Genomic DNA, 26,649 nt, shown 5'->3' on the forward strand with positions numbered 1-26,649 from the left:
GGTGAAAATAGATATTGTATTAACACTAATGACATCATACAAACTACCAATATCGTGTGCGAAGGGATCACAATGAGTGACATCACTGGGATTATACAATGAGGGATAGCAATGATAGTGCAATGGGTGAACTATTATTTATAATACATTTCCGGGAAGTTCTCCTTTTCGGTGATTTGCATACTAAGCAGAACGCTGTCTTGGGCTGAAGTGTCTTAAGAAAGGTGAAATACCCTATTGGCAGATGAAGAAGTATGTTGTGCGAAGTTCATTTCTTACAAGTTTGTTCCTCTGTAGAAGTTTTACACTTCCCCTGACTCCTCATTTTAATGATACTGCCTTTCACACTGCCACGCAGACAACTCAATAATGCACTGGCCGAGCAAGAGCAAAGTAATCTGCAGATAAGAACTGAAAATCTGTAACTACACTGATGACCCCAATATACATTGTTATTATGGATAACATCACGGATGGATGCACTACTGAGTGAAAATGATACATCAAAATGAGTAAATATCTGACGTTAATGTGCAAAATTGTTGATTGTTACTGATCTCATCATTTTAGTTTAGATGAAGCAATCTTCATTATGAGTAATATAAAGAGGTTATTGGGTGTAGAATATCCCACCCCTTCTCAATGTGTAGTGGAAGAAGGTGTGAAGTAAAAACTGCTTTTAAAATATTTACTCCTTTCGCTGTCCCTAAAAGCCCCTAAATGTGTGTCATCTTTTACCAAATCCAAACAAATATATATATATATATATATATATATATATATATGTGTGTGTGTGTATAATGACTGACACAACGGACAGTTGATAGCAGGGATCAGAGTTCAGACCAACTGTCAGTCACTGTAATGTATATATTCCTTATAACAGTGGTTCTCAAACGCGGTCCTCAAGGCACCCCAACGATCCAGGTTTTAAGTTTATCCATGCTTGGCCACAGGTGACTTAATTAGCACCTCAGTCAATCTGATTTAACCATCTGTGCTGAGCCATGGATATATTTAAAACCTGGAATGTTGGGATGCCTTGAGGACCTAGTGTGAGAACCTCTGCTTTATACCCTTTTCACAGTGAGCCTCCAACCTGGGATATTGGCAGGGCAACCGGGGGTTTACTTGGTGTAAATGTGACTGCCAGGGTTTGACGCCCTGGGTCAAACAAGGGACCGACAGAAGCAGTCTTCAGTGTGAAAGCGCGACCTGGGTCACGCTAAAAGTAGTAAAGAGCAGGATCACCTGTGCTTGGAGATAATGTCACCCCCAAGCACTGGCAAAGGAGCGACCCGGCACCCTGCGGCATAAACACTTTCCAGCAGCTTCATCACCAAGAGCGCCCACCATGGTATTCCTCGGTACATACAGCACCCCCATATAACCCCTAGTATATACAACACCCCCATATTCACAGTGCCCTCATACTGCACACATTGCTTTAATGTTCCTATACAGAGAGTAATTTAAGTTTTAGCCATTAGGATAACTTACCTTTAGATAAAAGTTTACAAATAATATGACCAATGTAGTCATATACGAGGACTGAAATATCAGACAGCCTAGAGGAAACCCACAGGGCTTAACTGCTGCGCTGAGAGTGTGCGAGATTGTGAGCAGGAACTGGATCTGGAACAGCAAAGAAACAGTCATTATTTCATTATGTACTTTATGTTATATTAAAAATCTTTCAAATTTAAGGGTCGATTAATTTACATGCAAGTCTTACAAGGGCCACCATGGGCATTGGGCCAGGCAACCTTCAGCATCTCCCCTTAGACCAATTCTCAGCAGTGGTGACCACAATTGTCATTTCAAAATAAAATTTGGAATTTACAGAAGAAACTATAAAGAATAAGAGGGACTACAGCCCATTTAACACCAAGGCTGGGAGACACTAGCAGACCTACAGTATTTAGTAAAGGGAGAAAAAACGATGTATTGCCAGAGATAGGGCTTTTCTATATATACTAGCCGATAATTGCAGTTTATGGCTGAGACTGAGCAGCAATTATCACTTTGTCAGGCATAAGGAATCTTTCTGCGTACTCCACAAATGTGATAACTGCTGCTTTGATCTAACCCTGGATATACTTGCCATCAGACAGAGACTAATAATATGACAGTGGGCCTGATTCATTTTTGTAAGAAAAGCAAAAAAAAGAAAGTTACTTTGTTGCTGGAATAAACCATGTTGCCATGCAAAGGGAGCAAATTTATTTATATTGTTTCTGTGCAGGGTAAATACTGGCTGCTTTTGCATGTAGCTGTTAAACAGATTTATTTTTACACTGCAATTTAGATTTACATGTTACATATACCCTACCTGCAGTGCAGCATGCTTTTGCCCGGTTGCTTGCTTTTTTGGTTTGCTTACAAAAATGAATCGGGCCCAGTGTACGGTAAAGTCAGATAATTGCTCTTTATGTTTGATCTCACAGTTGGGTAAATGTATGATCTGCCGTTATGGGGGAGAAGCAGTATCAGCGCACGTTATGTGCACTGATACCGCTTCTCCCCCATATATTACAGCAGCAATGGGGGATCAGTGACAGGGCCAATAGCGCCCGTGTCCATATCAACGCTGCTATCTAAATGATACGGACGGTCAGCATCACTAACCACTCTGACACCTGCAGCTGTCGATTTTGACATCTGCAGGCGGCGATGCCCTATCTCCACAGCAGGGACAGAGCTGGCTGTGGCGGGCTCCGAGCAGGGGGACACAGCACATCTGCAATGAGTTAATGCGCTGTGTGCTCAGGGGGGGCATCGCCATAGGGGGAGTTATCACTCCCCCGTTTAGGCATACAACATGTTAATACATCTTGTCGATGTGCCTTCTTTCTTCGCCTCAGTAATATTCCGTGCCGCTATTATACATTTACCCCAGTGTATGGCCAGCACAAGTCAGTATTGGGTCACAGCAGCACCTAAATTAGAAAAAATTGACAATCCCAAAAATCTATATTCTAAACCAAAATAAATATTTATGAAAGCGCTAATGGTCACAGGAGATTGATACCAAAATAAGTTACTATAAAATAAGTAGTTATACTATTATGAGAGCCAGCATGAAAATTACACTTAGAAAGAACGCCAATGTAAAATACATTAAAGTTAGACGGCAATTGAATCTATGGGGCCAATTCAATTGTTGCTCCATTTGGGGAACACATGCACTGGGAGGAAACACATTTCAGCTCACAGCCTCTTGCAGTGCAAGCTGAAATGTGGGTATGGACGCTCAAACTCCCATTGTACGCGCCCTAACCTGTACTTTAGACAAATTTAGCTGCGCAGCTAAACCCGGTAGTAATGGGTGCGCATATAGGGCATGCAAGCCCTCCTGGGCCAACAATTGAATAGTGCCAGAAGGAACCTACAAAACAATTGAATTGGCCCCTATGTGAATTCAATTTAGTGCAAAGAAGTAAGGATCAAAAAGGGTTTGTGTGTTATTTATTAACAGTTTCTTATATAGCGCAGCAAATTCCATTGTGCTTTACCATTGGAAACAACAGCGATAAAACAAAACTGGGTAATAACAAACCGACACAGGTAGAAAAAAAGGGGTAGACTAGATGGATCAAGTTGTTCTTATCTGCCATAAAATTTTATGTTTTTATGAATAGTTATCGTACAATACTTTAGCACAACAGTGCCTTGATACAAATGTACCCCTACAGATGGGTTCCGGATGATAGGTTAACATGCATTAGGTCGACATTGCTTAAGGTCAGCAGATTTAATAGATTGACAGGTTCAAATGGTCAACATGACAATGGTCGACACAAGTTTTTTTTTTTTCCTTTTTTTTTCTTTGTAACTTTTTCAGAATTTACCATCCAGTAAAACATAAAAAATGGCACACAAAACACCCTTGTGGCGACAATTTCATGGTCGACAATCAGGTCTGCGCAGGCACACTGGCTGCAGTGCATGTGCTCGGGCCTTCACCATAAGTCGTGGCGTCGACCAGGTGTTTCGCGGCCATGGCAGGCAAAACGGGGGTGTGGTGGGAGCCTTTTTCGGGGAGGCTGCATGACGTCACATGCAGACGCTTCCGAGAAAACACATGATGCCAAACCGCCTGCCAGTGCAGCTGGGCTGTGCAGACAGGGGTCAACCTCTAATCAATGCGTTCACAATTAAGTTGCGAACACATACCGGGGCGGAGCCACACACGTGCTGGGCAGCCCCCGCATGTAAGCAGATGGACACCGATCTTGCTGCAGGAAGCTACTGTAGATCTGCGTCCATCTCTGAATAACCCCCAAAATCAGGAAACTTTGTCTATGATATTACTTGTATCTTAGAAGTTGTCTAGAACGTCTAAGATACAATTAATATCATCGACAAACAAATGCTCAGCAGTGTAGTATATCATGATGTTGTTGCCAATAAAGACAGCACATCTGATGGTACAGAACCACCCAAAGCTTTGGGGTGGGGATTTCAAGGTGCCAAGACATGGAGCAGAGCTCCACCCCCCACCCCATGACTTTGATGGGACTGCAGCCCAAGTTAATAGTGAAGCAGGGATGACCATCGGTGGGTGAAACTATTGTTGATGCCCTTGCAGATGGTTTTATACCATTGAGGTTAACTATAAGGGGTACGGTCGTTAGGTCGAAAAAGCTTAGGTCGACCACTGAAGGTCGACATGTACTAGGTCGACAGGTCAATATGAGTTTTTCACATTATTTATTTTTCTCATTTTTTGAATTTTTCCATACTTGACGATCCACGTGGACTACGATTGGAATGGTAACCTGTGCCGAGCGAAGCGGTAGTGGAGCAAGGCACCTTGCCCGAAGCATAACGAGCCATGCGAGGGGACACGGTGCACTAATTGGGGTTCCCCATCACTTTACGAAGAAAACAACACCAAAAAAAGTAAAAAACTCATGACGACCTTTTCACCTGTCGACCTAATGCCTATGTCGACCTTCAGTGGTCGACCTAATGAATGTCGACCCATACTCAACTATCAATGATGATCATCAATGGTTAACCCACTGATAGCAATCCATACACACTACTATGTCCGGTTCATGCAGTGTTTGCCACCCAATCCAACCGCCTCAATGCTGTTCCTTGTGCATAAGCCACTCAAGCTGTAGGGTGAAGGTATGAGGTGCTCTTGCACAAATAGCAGTTAGTTTCTGGTTGCGGCACACGGACAGAGAGAGCTCTGGTAGTGGTATCAAAGATGCATGGAGATAGTGAATTGCTCCAGCAGCAGTGGTGAGCAACAGTATACCCTCGGCTACAGTCCCCTTACCAGGAAGCTTCCAATCATCAATCCTTCGTATAAGCCGGGATGTGGTTAGGTTACTGGCGCTCAGGATCCCGGCGGTCAGCATGCCGATGCAAAAAATGCTGGCAGTCGGAATGCCGACCCACAGTGTCTATTCCCACTCGTGGGTGTCCACGACACCCATAGAGTGGGAATAAAACCTTTGTGTCGAGCGCAGCGAGCCCGCAAGGTGCTTTGTTGCGCGCACACACACACACACACCCCTGCTGGCATTCTGCTTCCGGGATCCTGGTGTCAGTATGCTGACCGACGGGATCCCGGCAGCCGTCATATCATACCCAACATGTATAAGCAGGGGTATTTAGGTGCCTGCAGAACAAGAATTTGTTTTCTTCTTCGGGGTCCATAGGGATCCACAGAGAAGACATTGAGGTGTAGGTAGCTGGAGAGGAGCGGGCTCTAAACAGTTAAAGCTTTTAAAGTCCCAGGATGCTCTGGTCCCTCCTCTCCTATACTTTGCCCCCAGTTAAGGCTAGCCAGTTTTGCTTTGGTGCAGGCAGGAGCCGCATGCACCTTTTAATAGTGGGGCTGCTTTTAAGCAGCTCCAAGCTTTTCTTTTCTTTTGTCTACTCAAAGCAAGCAGCACTAGGCAGTCCTAGAGGACGCCAGCGCTGCTGCTCCTCCAACCGCCAGCGCCACAACGCTGGTGAGTGGTCCAGTGATTATGGCAGGTGCTACGGAGCCCAGCTAGCACGCTTCCTGGGTACCCAGGCTGCAGTCGGAGAACAAGGAGGAAAAGTTGTGAAGACTGATGTGAGTGTCTGGTCCATCTGCAACCCCACTAGTCCACCAGGGCACGTTATACTGGCACTGGGGAACATTATAGAGGCCAGTGGCCCCGAAGGTTAATGTCAGCAAGAGGTAAGCTCTCCCCTGGGTGGCCCCCTTATTCAGCTCAGAGCACTATTCCACAGCAGCTTCCCACCTTTGAGCTGCTCCAGCTCACCCTCCTCCCACTTGGAGACGCTCAGCAGCCATTTTCTGCAGCGTGCTGAAGCTGTTGGTCTCCGGGATAGCTGGGTCCAGTCTCCCTGCATACCTCTCCCAAGGTCCAGGTTATACAGCACTGATCCTACCAGCCACAGTGGTCTGAGTAATTGATTTAAGTGCCCACTGTATAAATATGTATTGTATGTGACTTGTGATAGCTCTGGTTTCTGCCTTTCTCCTGTCCGTTATATCTAGTCCTTCTGTTTTTCTAACCCTAAATACAGGTGTACCGTATAGGGGTCCTCAGTACGTCACATTTTCTTGTGTCTGTGAAGGGTATCACATGTCATTGCTAGCTGTACACTTATTGTGTGCTGTATTACTGTTACTATGTCTTCTGAGGGCAAAGGTAACAAGGAAGCAGCCTCTTATCTAGGTGAAGCTGCATTGGATACTGGTCTCCTTGTTTCAAAGGCGTCTGCTACCTCTGTTGTCCGCCGTCCTCTGGCTACGCTCATGGAAAGTGAATACTGACTCCTAGAAAGCCCTCGAATCCTTGCCCTTTGCTGGGGACATTCTGTTTGGCGCAGAACTGAACAAGATAGCAGCTACTCTGGCAACTTCTAAATCTGCTTTTTTGCCCTCCGCAACTACCCCAAAGCCTTGGAGATATATTCTTTCAGTTCATTTGTCCCCAGGGTAAAGCAAAAGGACAATCTTTTCCTCGGCAGTCTACCTCCATCAAGGCCTCCAAGCCCAGTGCTAAACAGACTTGGACTGCCAGACGTCCAGCCACCAAGTCTGACGGCAAACCCTTTGCCTGCTGGGGTGAGTGTCCTCCTGGGGGATCCCAGGGTGGGAGTCTGATTTATTCGGTTCGCAGAGTCCTGGCGTCAGACCACCACAGATGCCTGGGTACGAGAAGTGGTCTTTCACGGGTATACTCACATTCCTGAGGCACCCTCCCAGCAGTTTTTTTTTTTTACAGGTCCTCCAACAGACCCGATCAAAGCCATAGCTCTCCAGAAAGCCATTCAGTCTCTTTTGCATTCAGGGGTTGTAAACCTGTCTTTTCAGAACAGCTAGGGAGGGTTTATTTACTTTACCCTCTTGGTTCAGAAACCCAATGGGTCTCATCGACCTATTCTCAATCTCACTGAACAAGTTCATTAGTGTGCCCAGGTTTCATCAACTGAAAGAAGTCCTCCCTGGCTCCTTCTCAAAAGATGTTGCATCAGGGAGCTCTCCTGGATTTTCAGGTACAGAGGATTTTCCTGCCAACAGACAAAATTATTGCACTGCAAACGTGAGTACGCAAGTTACACAGTCACAGAGTGTCCATCCACTCAGCAATGCAGGTCTTTGGGTCCATGGTCTCCACCTCCAACATGGTGAAATACATTCAATTCCACTCCATGCCCCTTCAAAACCTGATCCTCTCCAGTTGGAATGGACAACATTATCTTCCCCTTCCTCTGCGGCTAGACCTGTAAATCTCAGGGTCCCTGTCTGCACCCGGACCCAGCTTGTTAGTTTTTGACTGCATGGCTCTTAAGTCATCCCTCCTAAGATCGAAGGGGTGCTCCCGCTATGTGATTCAAATTAAGCTCAAGGCAAGGAACCCTGCCTCAGCCCTGCATCTATTAGTGTTTGGCACACTTACTTCTAGTGGTGTTCTAGAAGATGATATAACCCTCTGGTTTTTCGAGTTTACAGGGTGCTTGCCTTTCTCCAGACTGGGTTAGATCTCGGCCTACGCCTGGCATCCCTTAAAGTGCATGTCTCTGCTCTGTCAGTCTGGTTCCAGAAAAAGAATCGCTCCCCTGCTGGATGTTCGAACTTTCCTTCATGGAGTCCTTCACATTCAACCACCTTTTGTCCCTCCAGTGGCTCTGTGAGATTTGTCTTTGGTTCTCCAGTCTCTACTGACACCTCTATTTAAACCTCTGGATTCAGTGGACCTCAAGTGGCTGAAGAAGAAAACTCTTCCTTCTGCCCATTGCCTCTGCCCGGAGGGTTTTGGATTTAGGGGCACTCTCCTGTTACTCCCCCTTTCTGATCTTTCATCCGGACAGGGCTGTTCTACGTACCCGGACCTGCTACCTCCCCAAGGTGGTATCCAAATTCCATCTTAACAAATAAATTGTGGTTGCGGCCTTCCAATTCCTGGACGTTTTAGTAGGGGAAGCCTTCTTGGATGTGGTCCGTGCTCTTCAGATTTACGCAGATCATACCAGCTCCATCAGGAAAAAGGATTCCCTCTTTGTCCTATATGGGTTCCACAAGAGGGGCTGGCCAGCTAACAAGCAGACCCTGGCTAGATGGCTTCGCATGACTATCTCATAGGCTTACATCCAGGCTGACTTACCTGTGCCATCCATAACATGCTGGAACAGCCATGCCCACATACTGATCTTGTTGCAGTACCAGGTAGTCCAGCAGCACACCGCGGGTAACATTCCAAACAATGAGCCCAAGTGCCAGGGACAAGGGAGCTCGATGGAACTACTACCCTGACAGGAGCCAGCGGGTGGCAGCCAGTAGTGTGCAGGGCAGCTGTGACAGGCACCAATAGCGGGGTGGGGAATGGCGGCCACTTCCTAGGACGCTACAGTGAGTGAGTGGGGTAGCTGATCACGGCGCACCTGTTACAGGGAGGAGTTCTGGGTGTGCAGCAATAGCAGTCCTGCCCCAGATCCCAGCATCCATCTGCACCCACAGTACCCCGGCACCAGCGGCAGCCCCATCCCATAGCTGGTGAGGCACAACAGGCCCTGTGTTCTCTGGCACCCAGCCATGGTTGGCAAGGAAAGATATAGGTGCAGACAACTGGTGAGGAGAGGAGAGCGGCAGACTGGCATATGAAGTTCGAAGAGCACATGCCTCTAACAACGTGCTGGGGGCAGTATCTACTGTATCTCTCTCAGACCCAGCAAGGGTGACCACAGAGGTGTGTGCACACTGTACTTATGCCCGGTGCTGCTGAGAGACAAATGCAGGATCCTGCCCTTGTTGGGGCAGACTCTTGAGTTGCATGCATCTCTGCTCTGCGGACCAATCCCACAATTTCTAGCAGCTGCGCCTACAGTATAAATGTAATGTTGACCAACTATGGGCAGTTTACAGTCATTTACACCTCAACTGCATCTCTACTTGTGGCTTAAGCTAGGTAACTGATTTGCCAATAAATCGGGACGATCGACCTTTTTCATTCTTGTGTATAGGCACGAGTGCTTTGCATAAACACCGAAAAAATGGTCCAAACAACTATTTAAGTCCTTCACATCAGTTCATGCCCAAATGGATTTTGCAATCTATATTAACTGCAGCAGATATCTCCACCATTTATAAAAAGTACAAAAATCAGTCATCTGACACCATGGCCCAAAAGAGACGGGACTGGAATTGGGAAAAGTAATGGATAGAGAAAGAGAAGTCAGGATTAATCCTTAAACCACTCATCCTAAATGAAAAGTCTAGATCCGCCCCTGATTTTAATGAAAACAGCTGTCAATTGACGTCGGTTTCCAGCATGTTCTAAATGACATAATAACCAGGGAAGAACAGTCAACGAGCACTGGAGTTCCTGATAGAAGAGTCTATCATAAAGTAATGACATAGGTCAATCCACATCAATATGAAATTTATACCACCATGGTAGTGTGTGAACAAATATCAGGGGGTGTGCTCAGAAAGTAAAAAAGAGGAGAAATAAACTCTCTTAGTTGGGGCATTCAGCCTATGTCTAAAATTTTACTTTTATTAGGTATACATTAAAAATAAAATCAACATCCTAGAGTAAAAATCCCCAAAATGGGAAAGATCATATTGGGTAATGATAGAGAAAAGTTTATATTAACCTCTCATTGAAAATCTAGAAAGGAATAAATAACTTCAGAGTACAATGACTCAGCTAAATGGCTTTTGGCAGTCACAGTGTAAATATAGCATATGCACTTAATGCAAGTACAGGAGAATTGCCAAAAAATCATCAATAAGCACCAAATATATATAGTTTGCAGCAATCCTCACTATGTCTGTGTAATGTTTATTCTGCAAAAAATACATTTAAACTCCTCCCACTGTAACCAAATCAATATAAAGGATAGTTAGTCCTTGATATCATTGTTCTGTGTGCATATATGTCTGTACACAGCACTTTTAGTATTATTTTCTGCTTATGCCCATTTTTTTATATCATTACAACTATCCTTGATATCGGTTTGGTACAGTGGGAGGCATCTAAAGGTACTGCAAATTATATACAGTTTGTGCTTACTGATACATTTTATTGGTAATTTTCATGTACTTGCATTAGGCACATACGCTATATGCGACCTTTCACACCATGGATCACCATCTCCTGCACACATTGTCCTCTCTGATACCGTCCTTTCTTGATTGACCTGCTACCCCGCCAACAGCTCCTCTGTTTATACCTCTAACTCCACGTTCCCCAGCGTTCTGTCATTGGTGTTTGCTCTTTTTTCTGTACACCTCCTGCCTGGTTGAAATCATCAGTTGTCTCCCAACAATGAAGAGAGAATATATTCGTAAAACTACGTAACATATAGATCAAAAGTATAGCATTAATAGTGAACACAGAGTAGAAAACGTTACACTGGAAGAAATAGACCCAGTGAAAAGCCAAAGCATGTCATATACAGAGGAACCAAATAATAGACTAGTAATCGCACAAGTAGTGGACAGAAGAAACAAGGAGAGGTAAGAGAAGAAGAAGAAAGAGGGGAAAGGTAAAGAGAAGAGGGAAGGAGAAAGGGGTGGAGGGCCCACTGTTGCGTCCCCTTACACAACGCATACAACTCATGAGTCTAATGCTAGATTGGAAACATTAGCTGAAATACACAATATGGTAATGTAAAGAAGGGTTTCAGGGCTGCGTAATTGGTTAGGGGCTTACAAAAGTCACAGGAGGAGTGCTAGAGAACTCCTAGAGGAGCGTGTACTGAGTGTGGGGGTTAGAGATTTGAACCACATGTCCCATATCTGTAGAAACTGGAATGACCTGTTATGGAGGTATGCAGTGATTTTTCCATGCTTGCTAAGTACCATACTTTATCAATGACCCGACTAAGAGGGGGGGGCCTCCCTCTGCTTCCAGTGGAGGGCAATTAAGCATCTGGCGGCGGAAATCATCAGTTCTTTTGGCCTCCAGTATCACCTACATGCAGAAAACATTCAGCTCTACCTCTACTCTACTGATCTCTCTTCTTTTCCCTCCTCTTTCGAGTATCCAGTTACCTCTCCACCATCTTCTCCTGGAAGTCTGAGCACTTTCTCAAACTCAACATGTCAAAAACTGAAGTCATCGTAGTCTTCCCTCCATCTAAAGTCTCCTCCACTCCCACTGTCAACAACATCACTATCGAATAGGTAAGGCTACCACTAAGTCAACAGGCGCTGCTAGGTTCACCATGAGTAGAAAGTCCTCAATGGAAATATACTGTCCGTCTTTTTTATTTTAGAACCATGTGTCTCCACAAATATGAAAAGAAAAACAGGGGAAACAATAGTGTAATATTGCAAACACTCTATGTGATTGTATGTGCTTAGACAGTGTGTGCAAATGAGTCTCGTACCAGAACAAAATGTCTACTAGTGAGGTAGACAAAGATCGCATGGGTAGGAGGTTAGACTTTCTATCCACTAAATCAAGCATGTCCAAACTGCGGCCCTCTAGCTGTTGTGAAACTACATATCCCAGTATGCCCTGACACAGTTTTGCTGTCAGAGAATGCTAAAGCTGTGTCAGGGCATGCTGGGATGTATAGTTTCTCAACAGCTGGAGGGCCGCAGTTTGGACATGCCTGCAGTAAATAGTCAATCCATAGCCGTTATTAAAGTCCATCCCTGATAATCCAGTCCAGGACATTAATCCCTGCATTTAGATTATTCCATGCAGGCAGCTGTGGCTTCTGTGGTGTTCAGCACACTTTTTCCTGAAACCGGAAGTGCACTGAATACCACAGAAGCTACAGCTGCCTGCATGGAATAATCTAAATGCAGGGATTAATGTCCTGGACTGGATTACCAGGGATGGATTTTAATAATGGCTATGGATTGACTGTTTAGTGGATAGTAAGTCTATGTCTGGTAATAGTTTTTTCCAGGTAATTGATTAATTGTAAATGAAGTGGGTATAAATACCTGCCTTAGGTCAGTTACTCACTATACTTTGAAAAAGATACCTGATAGTATAGAAACGTTTCTTCAGCGTGGATGTGGTTATGCGACCCCGCCGGTCACAATACTGATGGCTGCATCCCGACCCCTCGAAATCCTGACAGTCAGCATGCCGACTAACAGGGACTATTCCCACTCGTGGGTGTCCACGACACCCATAGAGTGGGAATATAAACTGTGGCGTGCTCAGCTCGTCACTGAACCAGCAGCTCAGCAAATGCAGTAAGCCGGCAAAGGGCTTTCTAAACCCCGGGATCCTGGCGTCTGTATGGTGACTCGGTCACCCATACCAAACACCTTCAGCGGACCCACAGATGTGTGCTCATACACTGTTGCTCTCTCGTGCCTTTTTAACGCAAAAATGTGTCTTAGTCACAATGTAATGCGACAAGCACACAATGAGACTGTGTTGATTTATCTGACATATTACACATGTACTGTATATCTGTGTGCGACTGAGTTTTGAATTTGTATATGAAATGCTATTATGCAGCAGGTTTTTTCCACACCAAGTTCCATTTTGCTATATATACAGATTTAGTTGCTGTGTACCCAACTTTATGGGGGGTTTTCATGGTTTTTTTTCTGCTTATTTAAACATACAGTACAGTGTATATGTATTAAATTTTATAGGTTTTATATAAACATACAGTAGGGAAATAACAGAGTTCCCATAGAAAGTTGCCAGAAATGTAACCAACTTATTTTCTTCAATATATGAACACAACGCAGTTGCAGAATCAAACATTTCAGTGTTGCTTATACCTAGATAACATGGATACATACTTAGGGCCTGGAGACCGAGTTTAAGAACCTCTGATTTAGACCATTTCTCCTCATTAGCCTACTCTTGAAAACTTTCTCCCAACATAGAGTGCATCCGGAAAGTATTCACAGCGCTTCGCTTTTTCCACATTTTGTTATGTTATAGCCTTATTCCAAAATGGAATAAATTATTTTTTTCCCTCAAAATTCTACACAATACCCCATAATGACATGAAAAACATTTTTTACATATATACTTTTGCAAATTTATTAAAAATAAAAAACTAAGAAATCACATGTACATGTGTATTCACAGCCTTTGCTCAATACTTTGTTGATGCACCTTTGGCAGCAATTACAGCCTCAAGTCTTTTTGAATATGATGCCACAAGCTTGGCACACCTATCTTTGGTCAGTTTCGCCCATTCCTCTTTGCAACACCTCTCAAGCTCCATCAGGTTGGATGGGAAGCGTCGATGCACAGTCATTTTCAGATCTCTCCAGAGCTGTTCAATCGGATTCAAGAGTTGTCCTGAAGCCACTCCTTTGATATCTTGGCTGTGTGATTAGTGACGCTGTTGTGCTGAAAGATGAACTGGCGCAGCAGTCTGAGGTCAAGAGCGCTCTGGAGCAGGTTTTATCTAGGATGTACATTGCTGCATTCATCTTTCCCTCTATCCTGACTAGTCTCCCAGTTCCTGCCACTGAAAAACATCCCTACAGCATGATGCTGCCACCACCATGCTTCACTGTAGGGATGGTATTGGCCTGGTGATGAGCGGTGCCTGGTTTCCTCCAAACATGACACTTGGCATTCACGCCAAAGAGTTCAATCTTTGTCTCATCAGACCAGAGAATTTTGTTTCTCATGGTCTGAGAGTCCTTCAGGTGCATTTTGGCAAACTCCAGGTGGGCTGCCATCTGCTTTTTACTAAGGAGTGGCTTCCGTTTTGCCACTCTACCACACAGGCCTGATTGGTGGATTGTTGCAGAGATGGTTGTCCTTCTGGAAGGTTCTCCTCTCTCCACAGATAGAATGCTGTAGTTTTGACAACGTGAACATCGGGTTCTTGGTCACCACCCTGACTACGGCCCTTCTCCCCCGATCGCTCACTTTAGACAGCCGGCCAGCTCTAGGAATAGTCCTGGTGGTTCCAAACTTCTTCCGTTTACGGATGATGGAGGCCACTGTGCTCATTGGGACCTTCAAAACAGCAGATATTTTTCTGCACCCTTCCCCAGATTTGTGCGTCAAGACAATCCTGTCTCGGAGGTCTGCAGACAGTTGCTTTGACTTCATGCTTGGTTTGTGCTCAAACATGCACTGTCAAGTCTGGGACCTTATATAGACAGGTGTGTGCCTTTCCAAATCATGTCTGAACTGAATTTACCACAGGTGGACTTCAATTAAGCTGTAGGAACATCTCAAGGATGACCAGTGGAAACAGGATGCACATGAGCTCGATTTTGAGCTTCATAGCAAAGGCTGTGAATACTTATGTACATGTGATTTCTTGTTTTTTTATTTGTAATAAATTTGCAAAAATCACACAAAAAAACTTTTTTCACGTTGTCATTATGGTATAAGACTGAATACTTTCCAGATGCACTGTATGGTGATCTGCATTTACTGCACATTTTCACCATTGTTCATGTCAGTACGCACATAAATACCAACTATGGTCCTGATGCACAGTTGTATGCAAATCTGATATGCTCGCAGATGAAAGATTATCGTCTGACTATGCATGATTCTAAGTGCACATGTGCGTCAGTGTCACAGTGAGGATATATTCGTAATGTGATTGACCCATTTGGGGAAGGTAAGGAGGAGTGGTGGCGGCAAAAACGTTTGCATGTCACTTTTCGCATGTCTGCGATCATGTACATGGTAGCAGCGGCTTTGGCACTACCTGCGTACATGCTGCGCGACCATAGTGCTACTTGTATGTTCCATAATCACTGATCTGTACCTGGCGTTGCATCTTTGTATGCAGCCACCGGTACTCGCTGAGCCGCCAGTGGGCGTCTCAGTATGAATCCAGGCAGCTGCAGCATTTTCATATTTTAGCACAGTATCTGTGGGCACACATTAGCGTAAGACTCTGAATCAGGCCCAAGGTGTGGATTTGTTTTTTTGTACTAAATAAAATCCTGATGCTAGGGATCTCTATTGATCCTATTTGATTTAAAATATAATAAATTTGTCGTCATGGTTTATATTTATTGATTCAGATCTAATATCTACATTAGGTGATTCTTTTTTTTTTTTTTCAAAAATTCAATTATAAAAAGTCAAGAGTTATTCTTATTATATAAATGATATATTTGGCAACTGTAAGTTGTTCACCTACCAGCTGTGCCTGAGTGAGGTACTTCTTCCACCAGAGGTATTTGTGCATGGATGGAATAACGGACAGACCATAGTAGGAGTACATGAGAACGTGGATAAAACTGTTTAGCGTAGGTCCAAAGAAACCTGTAATTAGTATCAAGATTAAGCTGTAACAATACATTCTATGCCAACACTGCAACAGAACAATGTTATACAGGAGTACTGTATGCTTTCATCTTCTATTTTTAGAAATTGTTCCAAATGTCATAGTAAACCAAGACTGCTGAAAGTTCCCACACTATTTCCCAATATATACAGTGTATTGGCTGAAAGCAAACTGAGCCATGGGATCATTTCTTATAGAACTGAAAGGATCATTAGTGGAGAGGTGGCAAGTGAGATCAATAGATGTCCACAATTGGCCCATGTCACATGAATACTCTGCCATAATGGCAGGACAGCTGGATCTTGTAGTATGTGGTATTGCATACGTCACCAAACCCTACACTTACAGGTGTGTCCTCATACCCCTAGCCTCAATACACCACCCAGTGATGTCCCATGCTACTCTACTAATGTCAGGCTTCTGTGTTTGCCGGAAATGCGTGTTAGTCACAGTGCACCTCAAATAAGTAGCACCAACAGACTGCTCTGATTAAATTGATATGTGGCACTTGTGTGTGACTCTTGCATTACTTATCATTTACTGCACTTCCTCATAGTTGGTGTGCTAAACACAATAATCTGGTTTGTCATGCAAGCTTTGGCAATTTTGACCTTCTCATGGACTTATGAACCAGGCTTATACTTGATAGACAGATCTAATTGATGAAATGTGGTATGATGCTTCGGACTATCTGCCCTGTACGTAGTGATGCTACTGTAATTCAAGGAGGTTACATGAATGCTCCCCTATCATCATTCTATCTTCACTAAGACATTCTAAACTTCAGATACTGGTACCTTAAACGCCTTCATCAGTTTCCCAATTATACACCAAAGTGGAAAAAACTGTATTGATCAGCCCACAAGACTGAACTCATCTTTCAGGTATAACTTCTATGATGGGATAGGGTGGATTTTTTTAGTTAAAAAACTATTTGAAAGTTGGCATGAAGTCCTAAATTAACCATAATGATACGTAGTGCAAGGCATGGTGTGGGTCACTAGAATAGGAACCATGTCTTTTGTATTTTACCCAGTTTAAAGACATGGAAGTATATGGAATGCCAGCGTCATTATTCAGTGTACCTTTGCATTATGCTTTTATAGCATTAATGATGCATATTTTACTAAACAAATCTCTGGTGGGATGCTTGGTACAAAGTTTATGGTGCACCAAACGGGACTATTTGGTACAATCTGAGCAAAGGTGTACACGGACACATCTATAGATATATGGAACCACCAGCATGGCATTTAGGATACTGGTGAGTTTGTACATCTAAAATCTTGCAGGAGTACTGTGCAGTGATGTCATGAGTCAGGTTTCCCAACTGGATCCACTACACCCTCTAACCAAGGTATGATGGTGAAAGAAAGAGAAGACCCAGCAGCCCTGTGCTTTGGTTGCTACCACTGCCATTCCTACTACTACACAACTGATAAAGACTTACTCTGTCCGCAAGGAATCCAGTTCAGTACACACCACCATATATTGAACATCGTGGCATGGTGGTAAACATGGAGGAATGTGATTTGGCTGTTTTTTTTCCGCAAAACAAAAAACATTGTGTCCATGAATTCAATTGCTTTGGAAAAATAATACCACCAAAGAACTTTGGCCACCTGTAAAGCAAAATTACAGAAAAGTGATAAGGCAGATCAGTGCTACATAGTAATGCATTTGGCCAATGAGGAAAGTAAAATAAGCCACCACACATCACAAATACTGTACCTTATTTGCATGTTAACTTTACTGCCTATCTTTTGCTCTCCAAAATCTGCCTCTAATCTGTTACCAAACATGCCTGCGCTCTCAAGTCTCCTCTTCTGTCTGAACCTTCATGATGCCCACCCATGTCTCCTGTCTGTTGTACTTTGTACCCTTGTATATAATTGCTGTCTCACTACTGAAAATATCTGTGTAGAATGTTAGTGTATATGAGTGTTTCATTCTCATGAGACTACAGAGTAGTAGCGTCATTGCTATAACTGCTGGTCTATAAGTTGTCATAAGGATGCAAAACTATGCAATATTGTGGTGGTGTGTTTCCTACAACTGTCACCCTTATAGCTACACTACTAGTGAGGACTGACAAGATGTTGGTACTTGAATCTTTCCACCCTCCAAATGAGTAACAACAATGCTCTGTTACAGCTGCCGCACTTTGCTGTGGCAAATATGATGATGTCACTTCCTGCAGCTAATCACAGTTGTTTGTTTTCTCTTGTCCCAAAAATTATTTAAATGCCTTTAATTGCAGTTGCTTAATAATACTATTTCTTACCCGCAAATCTGCTTCTCCAGCACTACTCAGGTTCTGGCATTGTAAGTTATAGGCTCCTTCCCAAGTTGAAAGGATGAGCTATGAGAGAGAAACTCAGATTATATTCATTCTATGTAATATTCAGTTCCTTGCTAAAGTATTCACCCCCCTTGGCTTTTTACCTATTTTGTTACATTACAACCTGTAATTTAATTTTTTTTTATCTGAATTTTATGTGATGGAGATGCACAAATAGTAAAATAGTCTAAGTTGGTGCAGTGAAATGAGAAAAATGTATATATAAAAAAATATGTATTCATTCCCTTTTCTATGAAGCCCCTCAAAAGTTCTGGTGCAACCAATTACCTTCAGAAGTCACATAATTAGTGAAATGAAGTCCACCTGTGTGCAGTCTAAGTGTCACATGATCTGTCGGTATAAACACACCTTTTCTGAAAGGCCCCAGAGGCTGCAACACCACTAAACAAGAGGCATCACACCATAAAGACCAAGAAGCTCTCCAAACAAGTCAGGGACAAAGTAGTTGAGAAGTACAAGTCAGGGATGGGTTATAAAAAAAAATATCTAAATCTTTGATGATCCCCCGGAGCACCATCAAATCCATCATATTCAAATGGAAAGAACATGGTACCACAACAAACCTGCCAAGAGAGGGCCAGCCACCAAAACTCACAGACCGGGCAAGGAGGGCATTAATCAGAGAGGCAGCACAAAGATCAAAGGTAACCATGAAGGAGCTGCAGAGTTCCACAGCAGAGACTGGTGTATCTGCGCATGTGACCACAATAAGCCATACACTACATAGAGCTGGGCTTTATGGAAGAGTTTCCAGAAAAAAAGCCATTACTTAGTGTTAAAAATAAGACGGCACGTTTTGAGTTTGCCAAAAGGCATGTAGACGACTCCCCAAATGTATGGAGGAAGGTGCTCTGGTTAGATGAGACTAAAATTGATTTTTTGTCCACCAAGGAAAATACTATGTCTGGCGCAAACCCAACACATCTCATCACTCCAAGAATACCTTCCCCAAAGTGAAACATGGTGGTGGCAGCATCATGCTGTGGGGATGTGGAAAGCTCATAGAGACTTATCCAAAGCGACTTGTAGCTGTAATTGTCGCAAAAGGTGACTCTACAAAGTACTGAGTTTAGGGGGGTGAATAGTTATGCACGCTGACGTTTTCTGTTATTTTGTCCTATTTGATGTCTGCTTCACAATAAAAAAAAAAAATCTTCAAAGTTGTAGCCATGTTCTGTGAATGAAATGATGCAAACCTTCAAACAATCTAATTTAATTCCAGGTTGTGAAACAACAAAACATGAAGGGGTATATTCAATTAGGGTCGAAAACTGCTGTCTGTTGAAAAGACTGCAGTTTTCGACTTTTTAAGGTCGAATAGTGATTCGACCTATTCAGTCCCATCAGTTTTTATTCGACAAGTAGTAGAATTTGACTTGTCGAATATTACGTGAATCGCGGTATAGCTGCCGATTCACGTACTTTTGAGTGAAAGGGGGCCAAATTCTACAGGATTTGGCCCCGTTTCCGACCATCTCAGTCCGACATAAAAAAAATGTCGGACTGAGATGTGGGACCCAGAGGAGGAGAGGGGGAAGAGCCGCGGGGAGAAGGGGGACAGCCGCAGGGCATACAGGGGAGAGCAGCGCTACAGCAGGATGTCTCACAGCCGCGCCGCTCACGGCAGCGTCCACCCAGCTCCAGCAAGTGAGGTCACGCTTGCTGGAGCCGGGTGGACACTGCCGTGAGGTCGGGCGGCTGTGAGACGTCCTTCTGCAGCGCTACTGTAACGCTGCTCTCCTCCGTCTGTCCGCGGGTCTCCCCGTGGCTCCCTCCCCCTCTCCTCCTCTGGGTCCCTCATCTCAATTCGACTTTGTAAAAGTCGAATTGAGATGAGATTGAATAGGGGTTGTCGGATCCATTCCGACAAATGCATGTCGGAATGGATCCGACCCTAATTGAATATACCCCGAAAAATGCAAAGGGGGGTGAATACTTTAGCAAGGCACTGTATATCCCAGTACTCCTTACGAATGCAGTTTTCCATGACATAACATGATTTCAAATATTTACTGTGAGTCATTGGTGTATGCATTTAATATATTCCGTGTTTTACATTTACATAAGTTTGTATTATCTAAGATGCATTAAAGACAGAATGGGAATTGTGCTTGTGCTCCGGTCCCCAAAGAAGTACAGTAGGAGGTTATCTAATTAGGTATTTACCAATTTAAAGAAAAAATTAGTTACCCATCATTATTGTTGAGCAATAATCTCTGAATAACTCACCAATGCAACAGTACTTATACTGTAAATATCAAATATCCATGTATACATGCTTCAGGGAGTGAAAGGCTGGGGCTGGGTTGGTCCTACATGACTTCTTTCGCATTATACTGATAAGTGTACTAAGGGATATTAAGCTCAGGACTTTGAATAACAGCAGTGACTGCACACTGCACCATTACTAACACCCGTTTCACACCAGCACCTCTGAACACAGGTTATTGGCACATGAACGCGCATAACCCGTGTTCATGTGCAGTATGAAAGGGTACCGGATTGAAATACCGGGTCCAGTGACCCGGTATTTCAACCCTGCTCTTGACCAGGGTTGAACCCGCGTTCAATCCGGCTCACTGTGCGGTGTGAACGGGAGCCGGGTCAATGCGCCCCGGCTCCCGTTCACACTCTATGTACAGGCAGCGCTTGGAGATCATGTGATCTCTAGCGCAATATGCAGGGCTGCTGACTGCGGTATGCAAGGCGTCTTACTCGGGAATGTCCCTGCATGATCCCAAGACCGTATTCCTGGGTAAGACCCTGCATTTTTGGGGTGAAAGGGGTATAAGTGTGCAGCGATTACAGAAGGAGGTAACAACGGTTCTCTCTAAACACACATTTAGCAGGCATAGCCAAAATATTATTCATTCTGTTAGATATAATGGTTCTTTTTTGTTTGTTTGTTGTCTGTTTTCGTGGGGGGGGGGGGGGGGATTACATTTTACTATTTCCACCCTACTAGAAACTACTAGAAGAAGCTGGTCCCTTTGCAGGGATTCTTCCACCACTGGTGCTGTCGGGCTATTCTAACAGAGACAGTGACTGCACAGTGCCATTCTTGCTCCTAGCAGTGCTTGTGTTAGGAAGGAATGCGGTGATGTTTAGAACTCAGTCTCCCAGGCTGCCAAGGCTGAGAAAATAACTATTTAAATACCTTTTGCAGGTAAATTCTCTGGAACTGTGGGGCTCTGGCACGGGACACCCTCTAAATTATTTGGCACATATGAGTTGCAGGTGGCCCATGAATTCAGTGGGTGTATGTGAACCTAAGTATATGTGGATCTTACATTTTCTAGCACACAGGAATCCCTAACACTGAAACATGTTCTGAGTACAAAAATAAAATTAGCATGTTAAAAAAAAAAGTAGCTTTGTTTGTGTACTATGTGGGGAAAAAGACATTTATTCCGGGAATAAAAAGTGTATGACCTGAATGTAGCTGGCATTTGTCATTGTATTTGCTGGTTGACGACCTTTGGCACACATTGCATTACTGGTAGATACATCTAGACTATTAATACGGAGCTGCACTTCTTCATGCTTTGCATGTAAGCACCAAGGGCTACTATTGTCTATGAGAAGAAGTCAGGGCACTGAACCAATGCTTAAGTGAGGTAAATAAGATATGCTTAAGAATCTCATCCACTATGCAACCACACTCTAAAAACTAGTTTAGTACAGTATCTCAACACTTTGACTTATTTAAAATACTGTATACATCATTCATTAATTTATTCAGCCATTGTTGAGTCTGTACTATGTTCTTCGATCATAGTCGGGTACAGTTCTGCCAATGAGAGTGACAGATGCAGGCTACAAAGGGTGGTGAGGATGGCAGAAAAGATAGTTGGGACTGACCTTCCCTCTGTTCAAGAATTGTACCTGTCCAAAGCTGAGAAGCATGCAGGGAAAATTGCAGGGGATCAGTAACATCCTGGCCACGACTTGCTCAAATTGTTACCATCAGGCAGGCGATATAGGGCGTTACCTATAAAGTTAGCTAGAAGTTTAAAAAGTTTCTTCCCGCAAGCAATCCAACTGTTGAACAACTTCTAGGAGGCTCTAATTAAATCTCCTTTTAATGTAATATTGCACTGTATTGCTGCTGGATGGTAGACACTCCCATTTTATGGTATTGTAGTCTTTCATATTAGGAATTGTCGTTTACAGTATTACTGTATTTTACTGCATTGTGTACTTTATGTATGGCATATGTGTTTACCCTTTCTATGTGAATACCTGGCTGATGCTCTGGAAACCGAAAACAAATTCCTAGTATACTGTACATGTGTATACCTGGCCAATAAAATTGATTCTGATTCTATTTAAATCATTATGGCTTTTCCACCTTCTCTCAACCTAGCACAAACCAGGTCCAATCACCAGGGCCCCATTTGCCGTCAATAAGACACACATTAAACTCCAGATTTTTTTTTTAATGCTGGTGGGAGTCTACAAACTTTTTTACTTTTAAAGTTGTGGTCTAGGATTCAATTAGCCATGGTTACTCACCGTGGGCTAATTGATAGGTTGGGGCTATTCAATTATAGCCTGGAGCTGGGACCCAGGTCATGCTGGCTTGCCCTGGCAATAACCTGGGTTCTCGGGTATGTGTGAAAGTGGTATTATTATATTACCATGTATCTAGCCAGGTGACTTAACCTCTTTAGGTTCCGAAGGGCTCAGACGATGGCAGCACCCACATAAGGACTTTTCCCTAGAGAATGCTGAGGGCTCAGGGCTGGAGGTGCTGTAAATATCCAGAATATGTTTCAGGGAGTTGTATAGCCATCACCTAATTCAATTGCTTTAACTCCTATCCAATCAGGTACCTGCTTCCAATAAATTTTCCTTCAGCACTTTTTATTTTTTCCTGAAGCCTCCAGTCCTTTTAGTCTTACATTGAACAGACTACAGTTAATGTGGATTTCTGTTCAAGTCTGAGGAGGTTTGAACAGAAATCTGTTAGATGTCCTGTTTGCTGGTGGAGTGAACTTGTCCTGCATTTTCACAGGTGTTAAAATTAAAAAGGGAAATAGGAAGGGAAATGTATTGGAAACAAGTACCTGATTGGGGTATCCGGTCTCTAGGTCGACAATGTCTAAGTCGACAGTAAGTAGGTCGACTTTGTTTCTAGGTCGACATGACAGAGGGGCAACATGAGTTTTTCACTTTTTATTTATTTTATTTTTTTAACTTTTTCATGCTTTACGATCCACGTGGACTACAACTGGGAACGGTAACCTTGCCCGAAGCATGGCGAGTGGACATGGTGCACTAATTGGGGTTCCCGGTCACTCTACAGAGAAAACAACACCAAAAAAATTAAAAACCCCATGTCGACTTTCTGTCATGTCGACCTTGTACATGTCGACCTACTATGGTCGACCTAGGCACTGTCGACCTAAGTGTGGTCGAGCCTATGAGCCACACCACCTGATTGGATAGAAGTTACAGCATTTGAATTAGGTAATGGTTTTACAAGTCCCTGAAACATTTTCTGGATATGTACAGCACCTCCAGCCCTGAGCGCTCAGCATTCCCAGGGACAAATTCCTAATGTGGGTCCTGCCATCGTCTAAACCCTGTGGAACCTAAAGAGGTGAAGTCAACTGGCTAGATTCATGGTAATCTAATAATACCCCTTTCACACAGACTCGAGAACCCAGGTTATTGCCAGGGTAAGCCAGCGTGACCTGGGTCCAAGCTTGGGGTGTAATGGTCGACCCGGGTCGTGACCAGAGTAATTCTCAGGTCATGCCTAAAATGCTGCCTACTGGCTGGCTCAGGAGCGCTGGGAGATGATGTAAATCTCCAAGCATCCTGTTTATCACACTGGGTCCTGGTGCCAGTGTGAAAGGGATGAGTACAGCTAAAACCCCGTCTCCGACCCATGTTCAGTATTCCGGGTCGGAGGCAGGGCTTCAGTCGTGCACACGCTACATATTACAACAGATAAAGGGCTGGAGTGTGTACTATGAAAGTGATGTGTACCAACACATGGCATACAGTGGAATATAAATACATGTAGAGTATTGGTGCCACATTTTTTGCCTTTGCTGATTGGCTTGTCTTTATTGTGGAATAGTGACCGTATAAAAGAGTGATGCAGAGTATATTTGTAACTTGTTCTTTTTGTCCCTCCTCCCTTATTAGGTATGCTTTTTATGGGGTTAGGGAACAGACCCCTAATTAAAAATCTTGAAGAGCTATAGGTTTAAAAAAAAAATATAACAAAGTAAACTTCTGATATTAGACTCTCCCCGACCTTGCAAAGCTTCAAACGGGCACTAAAAACTCACCTATTCATCAAAGCATACCCTCCCGATGCATAACCCAGTGCTGAAGCCACGCCTCCACCCCCCTGCCTCATGCCGTGAACATCTCAGCTTTGCTTGCATACTGCCATCAGGCTACCTACCACTTGCCTGCATCTCTTGTCATCTGTCTGTCACCCCTCCCCACTAGATTGTTAGCTCTTCAGAGCAGGGCCCTCATTCCTCTTGTTATCTAAGCCCTCGTCTCGACACATTTCACTCGCAGCTCTCCCCTACTCAACGACCAACTTTATCCTGCTAGTAAAGGCTCATCTCCATCTATGGCCACCAGCCTCTAGTAGTACGATGATCACTCCATCAATACTTACATCGTAGCTGTATTATGTCTTGAGAACGTGTGGTGCTCTATGTTACCTGTACTCTTTCTGTTATTTATTTACTGTAATGCTATGTTTTGTCTCCCTGTACTGTCCTTTGTACGGCGCTGCGAAACACATGTGGCGCCTTATAAATAAAATGTCATAATAATAATATTACTTTCTACAGTCTGCTCACACTGGTGATCTGGAGGATAGAGACGTGACTGAAATGTCATTAATGAAGGTTCCTGCTTTATCAGTGAAAACCAAGATTTTATTGATTTTCATTAGTGAGCTGAAATGTGTTTAAAAAGGAATTCTCTTCACTGCAGCATGAAATGTCCTTGTACGTAGCACTGACAGCGTCACCTCTACAACCGCCTTCCTGTTAGGAATCCCCATTATTACAGCTCATCTGATCACTGCCGGACTGACACGTCCTTGAATGTGACTGGGTTTTTTTCCACAAATAACTGAAGCATGAGAAAATGAATACTACCCATGGCAGCTCGCCCAGCTCTTATACCTTTGTAACGAGCTGGCGGTCGTAGTGCTAGGAGGACTGCCAGCATGGCACAAAACTTACAGTGAGATGAACCATGTACTTAGCTCGGCAAATAATGACAGGGCAATGTATTTTTCTCTGCACTGAAGTAGAACTGAGGTCGCAGAGTTACATTGACCTTTAGCCTATTAAACAGTAGCTGGTTCTTAGAAAGCTCAGTAGTGATAAATGAGGAGCTATATATAATAGTTAGGAAATAAAAAGGAACTGATTGCAAATACAGTACAGCAGGAGTCAACCTGGCATTCTGGCTGCTACAGAACTACATATCTCAGCATGCCATTTTGCTGTTAGGACATGATAAAACTGTGGCAGGGCATGCGGGGGGGTGTTGTTACACAGACGCTTGAGTGCCACAGGCTGCGGACCCCTGTAGTAAAGCAATATCGTCCGGCTACACTGCCACCACCTTGCTGTGCAGCAGGGCATGTTGGGATGTGTAGTGCCACAGGCTGCCTACCACTGCAGTAGAGCAATATCGTCCTGCTACACTGCCACCACCGTGCTGTGCAGCAGGGCATGTATTTATGGTCTGTGCCACCGAGGGATGCCACGCTCCTGTGCTTGGGCTTTCATTTCTGGGAATATTATCAGTGGGCTCCCAGCTAACAGATGAGGTTGAATAAGGCTGGGTACACATTATGTGATATATTATTTGTACAGCTGACAAACGATATGTCGAACCACCTGTCAGCTCATGTACACCCGATATGTCTGAGAAGGATATCGTCCACAGACATATCATGTTGACTGTACACCACAGTAGATGCACTGCAGATGTATCTTCCAGATCTATTGTTACATCTGCCTGTGTGTATGAGCTACCAACCAACCCATATGCAGGCCAGTGGAACTGCTGACAATGAAGCCACAAACGGTTCCTGTGGCCAGGCATGTCAGGCGGTGGATTGGTCGGTGTGTATGCATATATCCTTTGTGCATAACACTTGCCTAATTATTGGATCAGGTAGCCAGCCGATCCATCCTTCAGGTGTGTACCCAGCAGATTATATATGCTCTCCCAATGGTCTTGCAGTCACTGACATCAACCCATACTTACCAACTTTATGGCTGCTCTCTCCGGGAGAGAGCAACCAGGTGGGCTCAGCAGGGGGCGGGCCAGGGTAGAGACAAGCAGAAGGGGTGGGGCAGAGGCGGAATGGGGGTGACGCGAGGGTGGGGGCTTGGCTGATGTATCGCGTCATTTAAGTCACGCCCCCCCGCTGTGTAATGCCACTTTCTCTAACGTCCTAGTGGATGCTGGGGACTCCGTAAGGACCATGGGGAATAGACGGGCTCCGCAGGAGACTGGGCACTCTAAAGAAAGATTTAGTACTACCTGGTGTGCACTGG

The 26,649-nt window shown here is 44.0% G+C and overlaps 1 protein-coding gene across 1 annotated transcript in view; it reads right to left on the reverse strand.

The window, feature by feature from the left end:
- ELOVL2 (ELOVL fatty acid elongase 2) overlaps positions 1-26,649 on the reverse strand; it is a 317,659-nt gene that overhangs the window by 43,395 nt on the left and 247,615 nt on the right. Inside the window, exons 4-7 of the mRNA XM_063923159.1 lie at positions 18,014-18,091; positions 17,180-17,351; positions 15,583-15,707; positions 1,501-1,635 (exon numbers count right to left, since the gene is read on the reverse strand). Of these exons, the coding sequence (XP_063779229.1) occupies positions 1,501-1,635; positions 15,583-15,707; positions 17,180-17,351; positions 18,014-18,091 (510 nt within the window). The remainder of the gene's footprint in view (positions 1-1,500; positions 1,636-15,582; positions 15,708-17,179; positions 17,352-18,013; positions 18,092-26,649) is intronic.

This window comes from Pseudophryne corroboree, chromosome 5, assembly GCF_028390025.1.
Source record: "Pseudophryne corroboree isolate aPseCor3 chromosome 5, aPseCor3.hap2, whole genome shotgun sequence".
In the NCBI taxonomy this organism is placed as follows: domain Eukaryota; kingdom Metazoa; phylum Chordata; class Amphibia; order Anura; family Myobatrachidae; genus Pseudophryne; species Pseudophryne corroboree.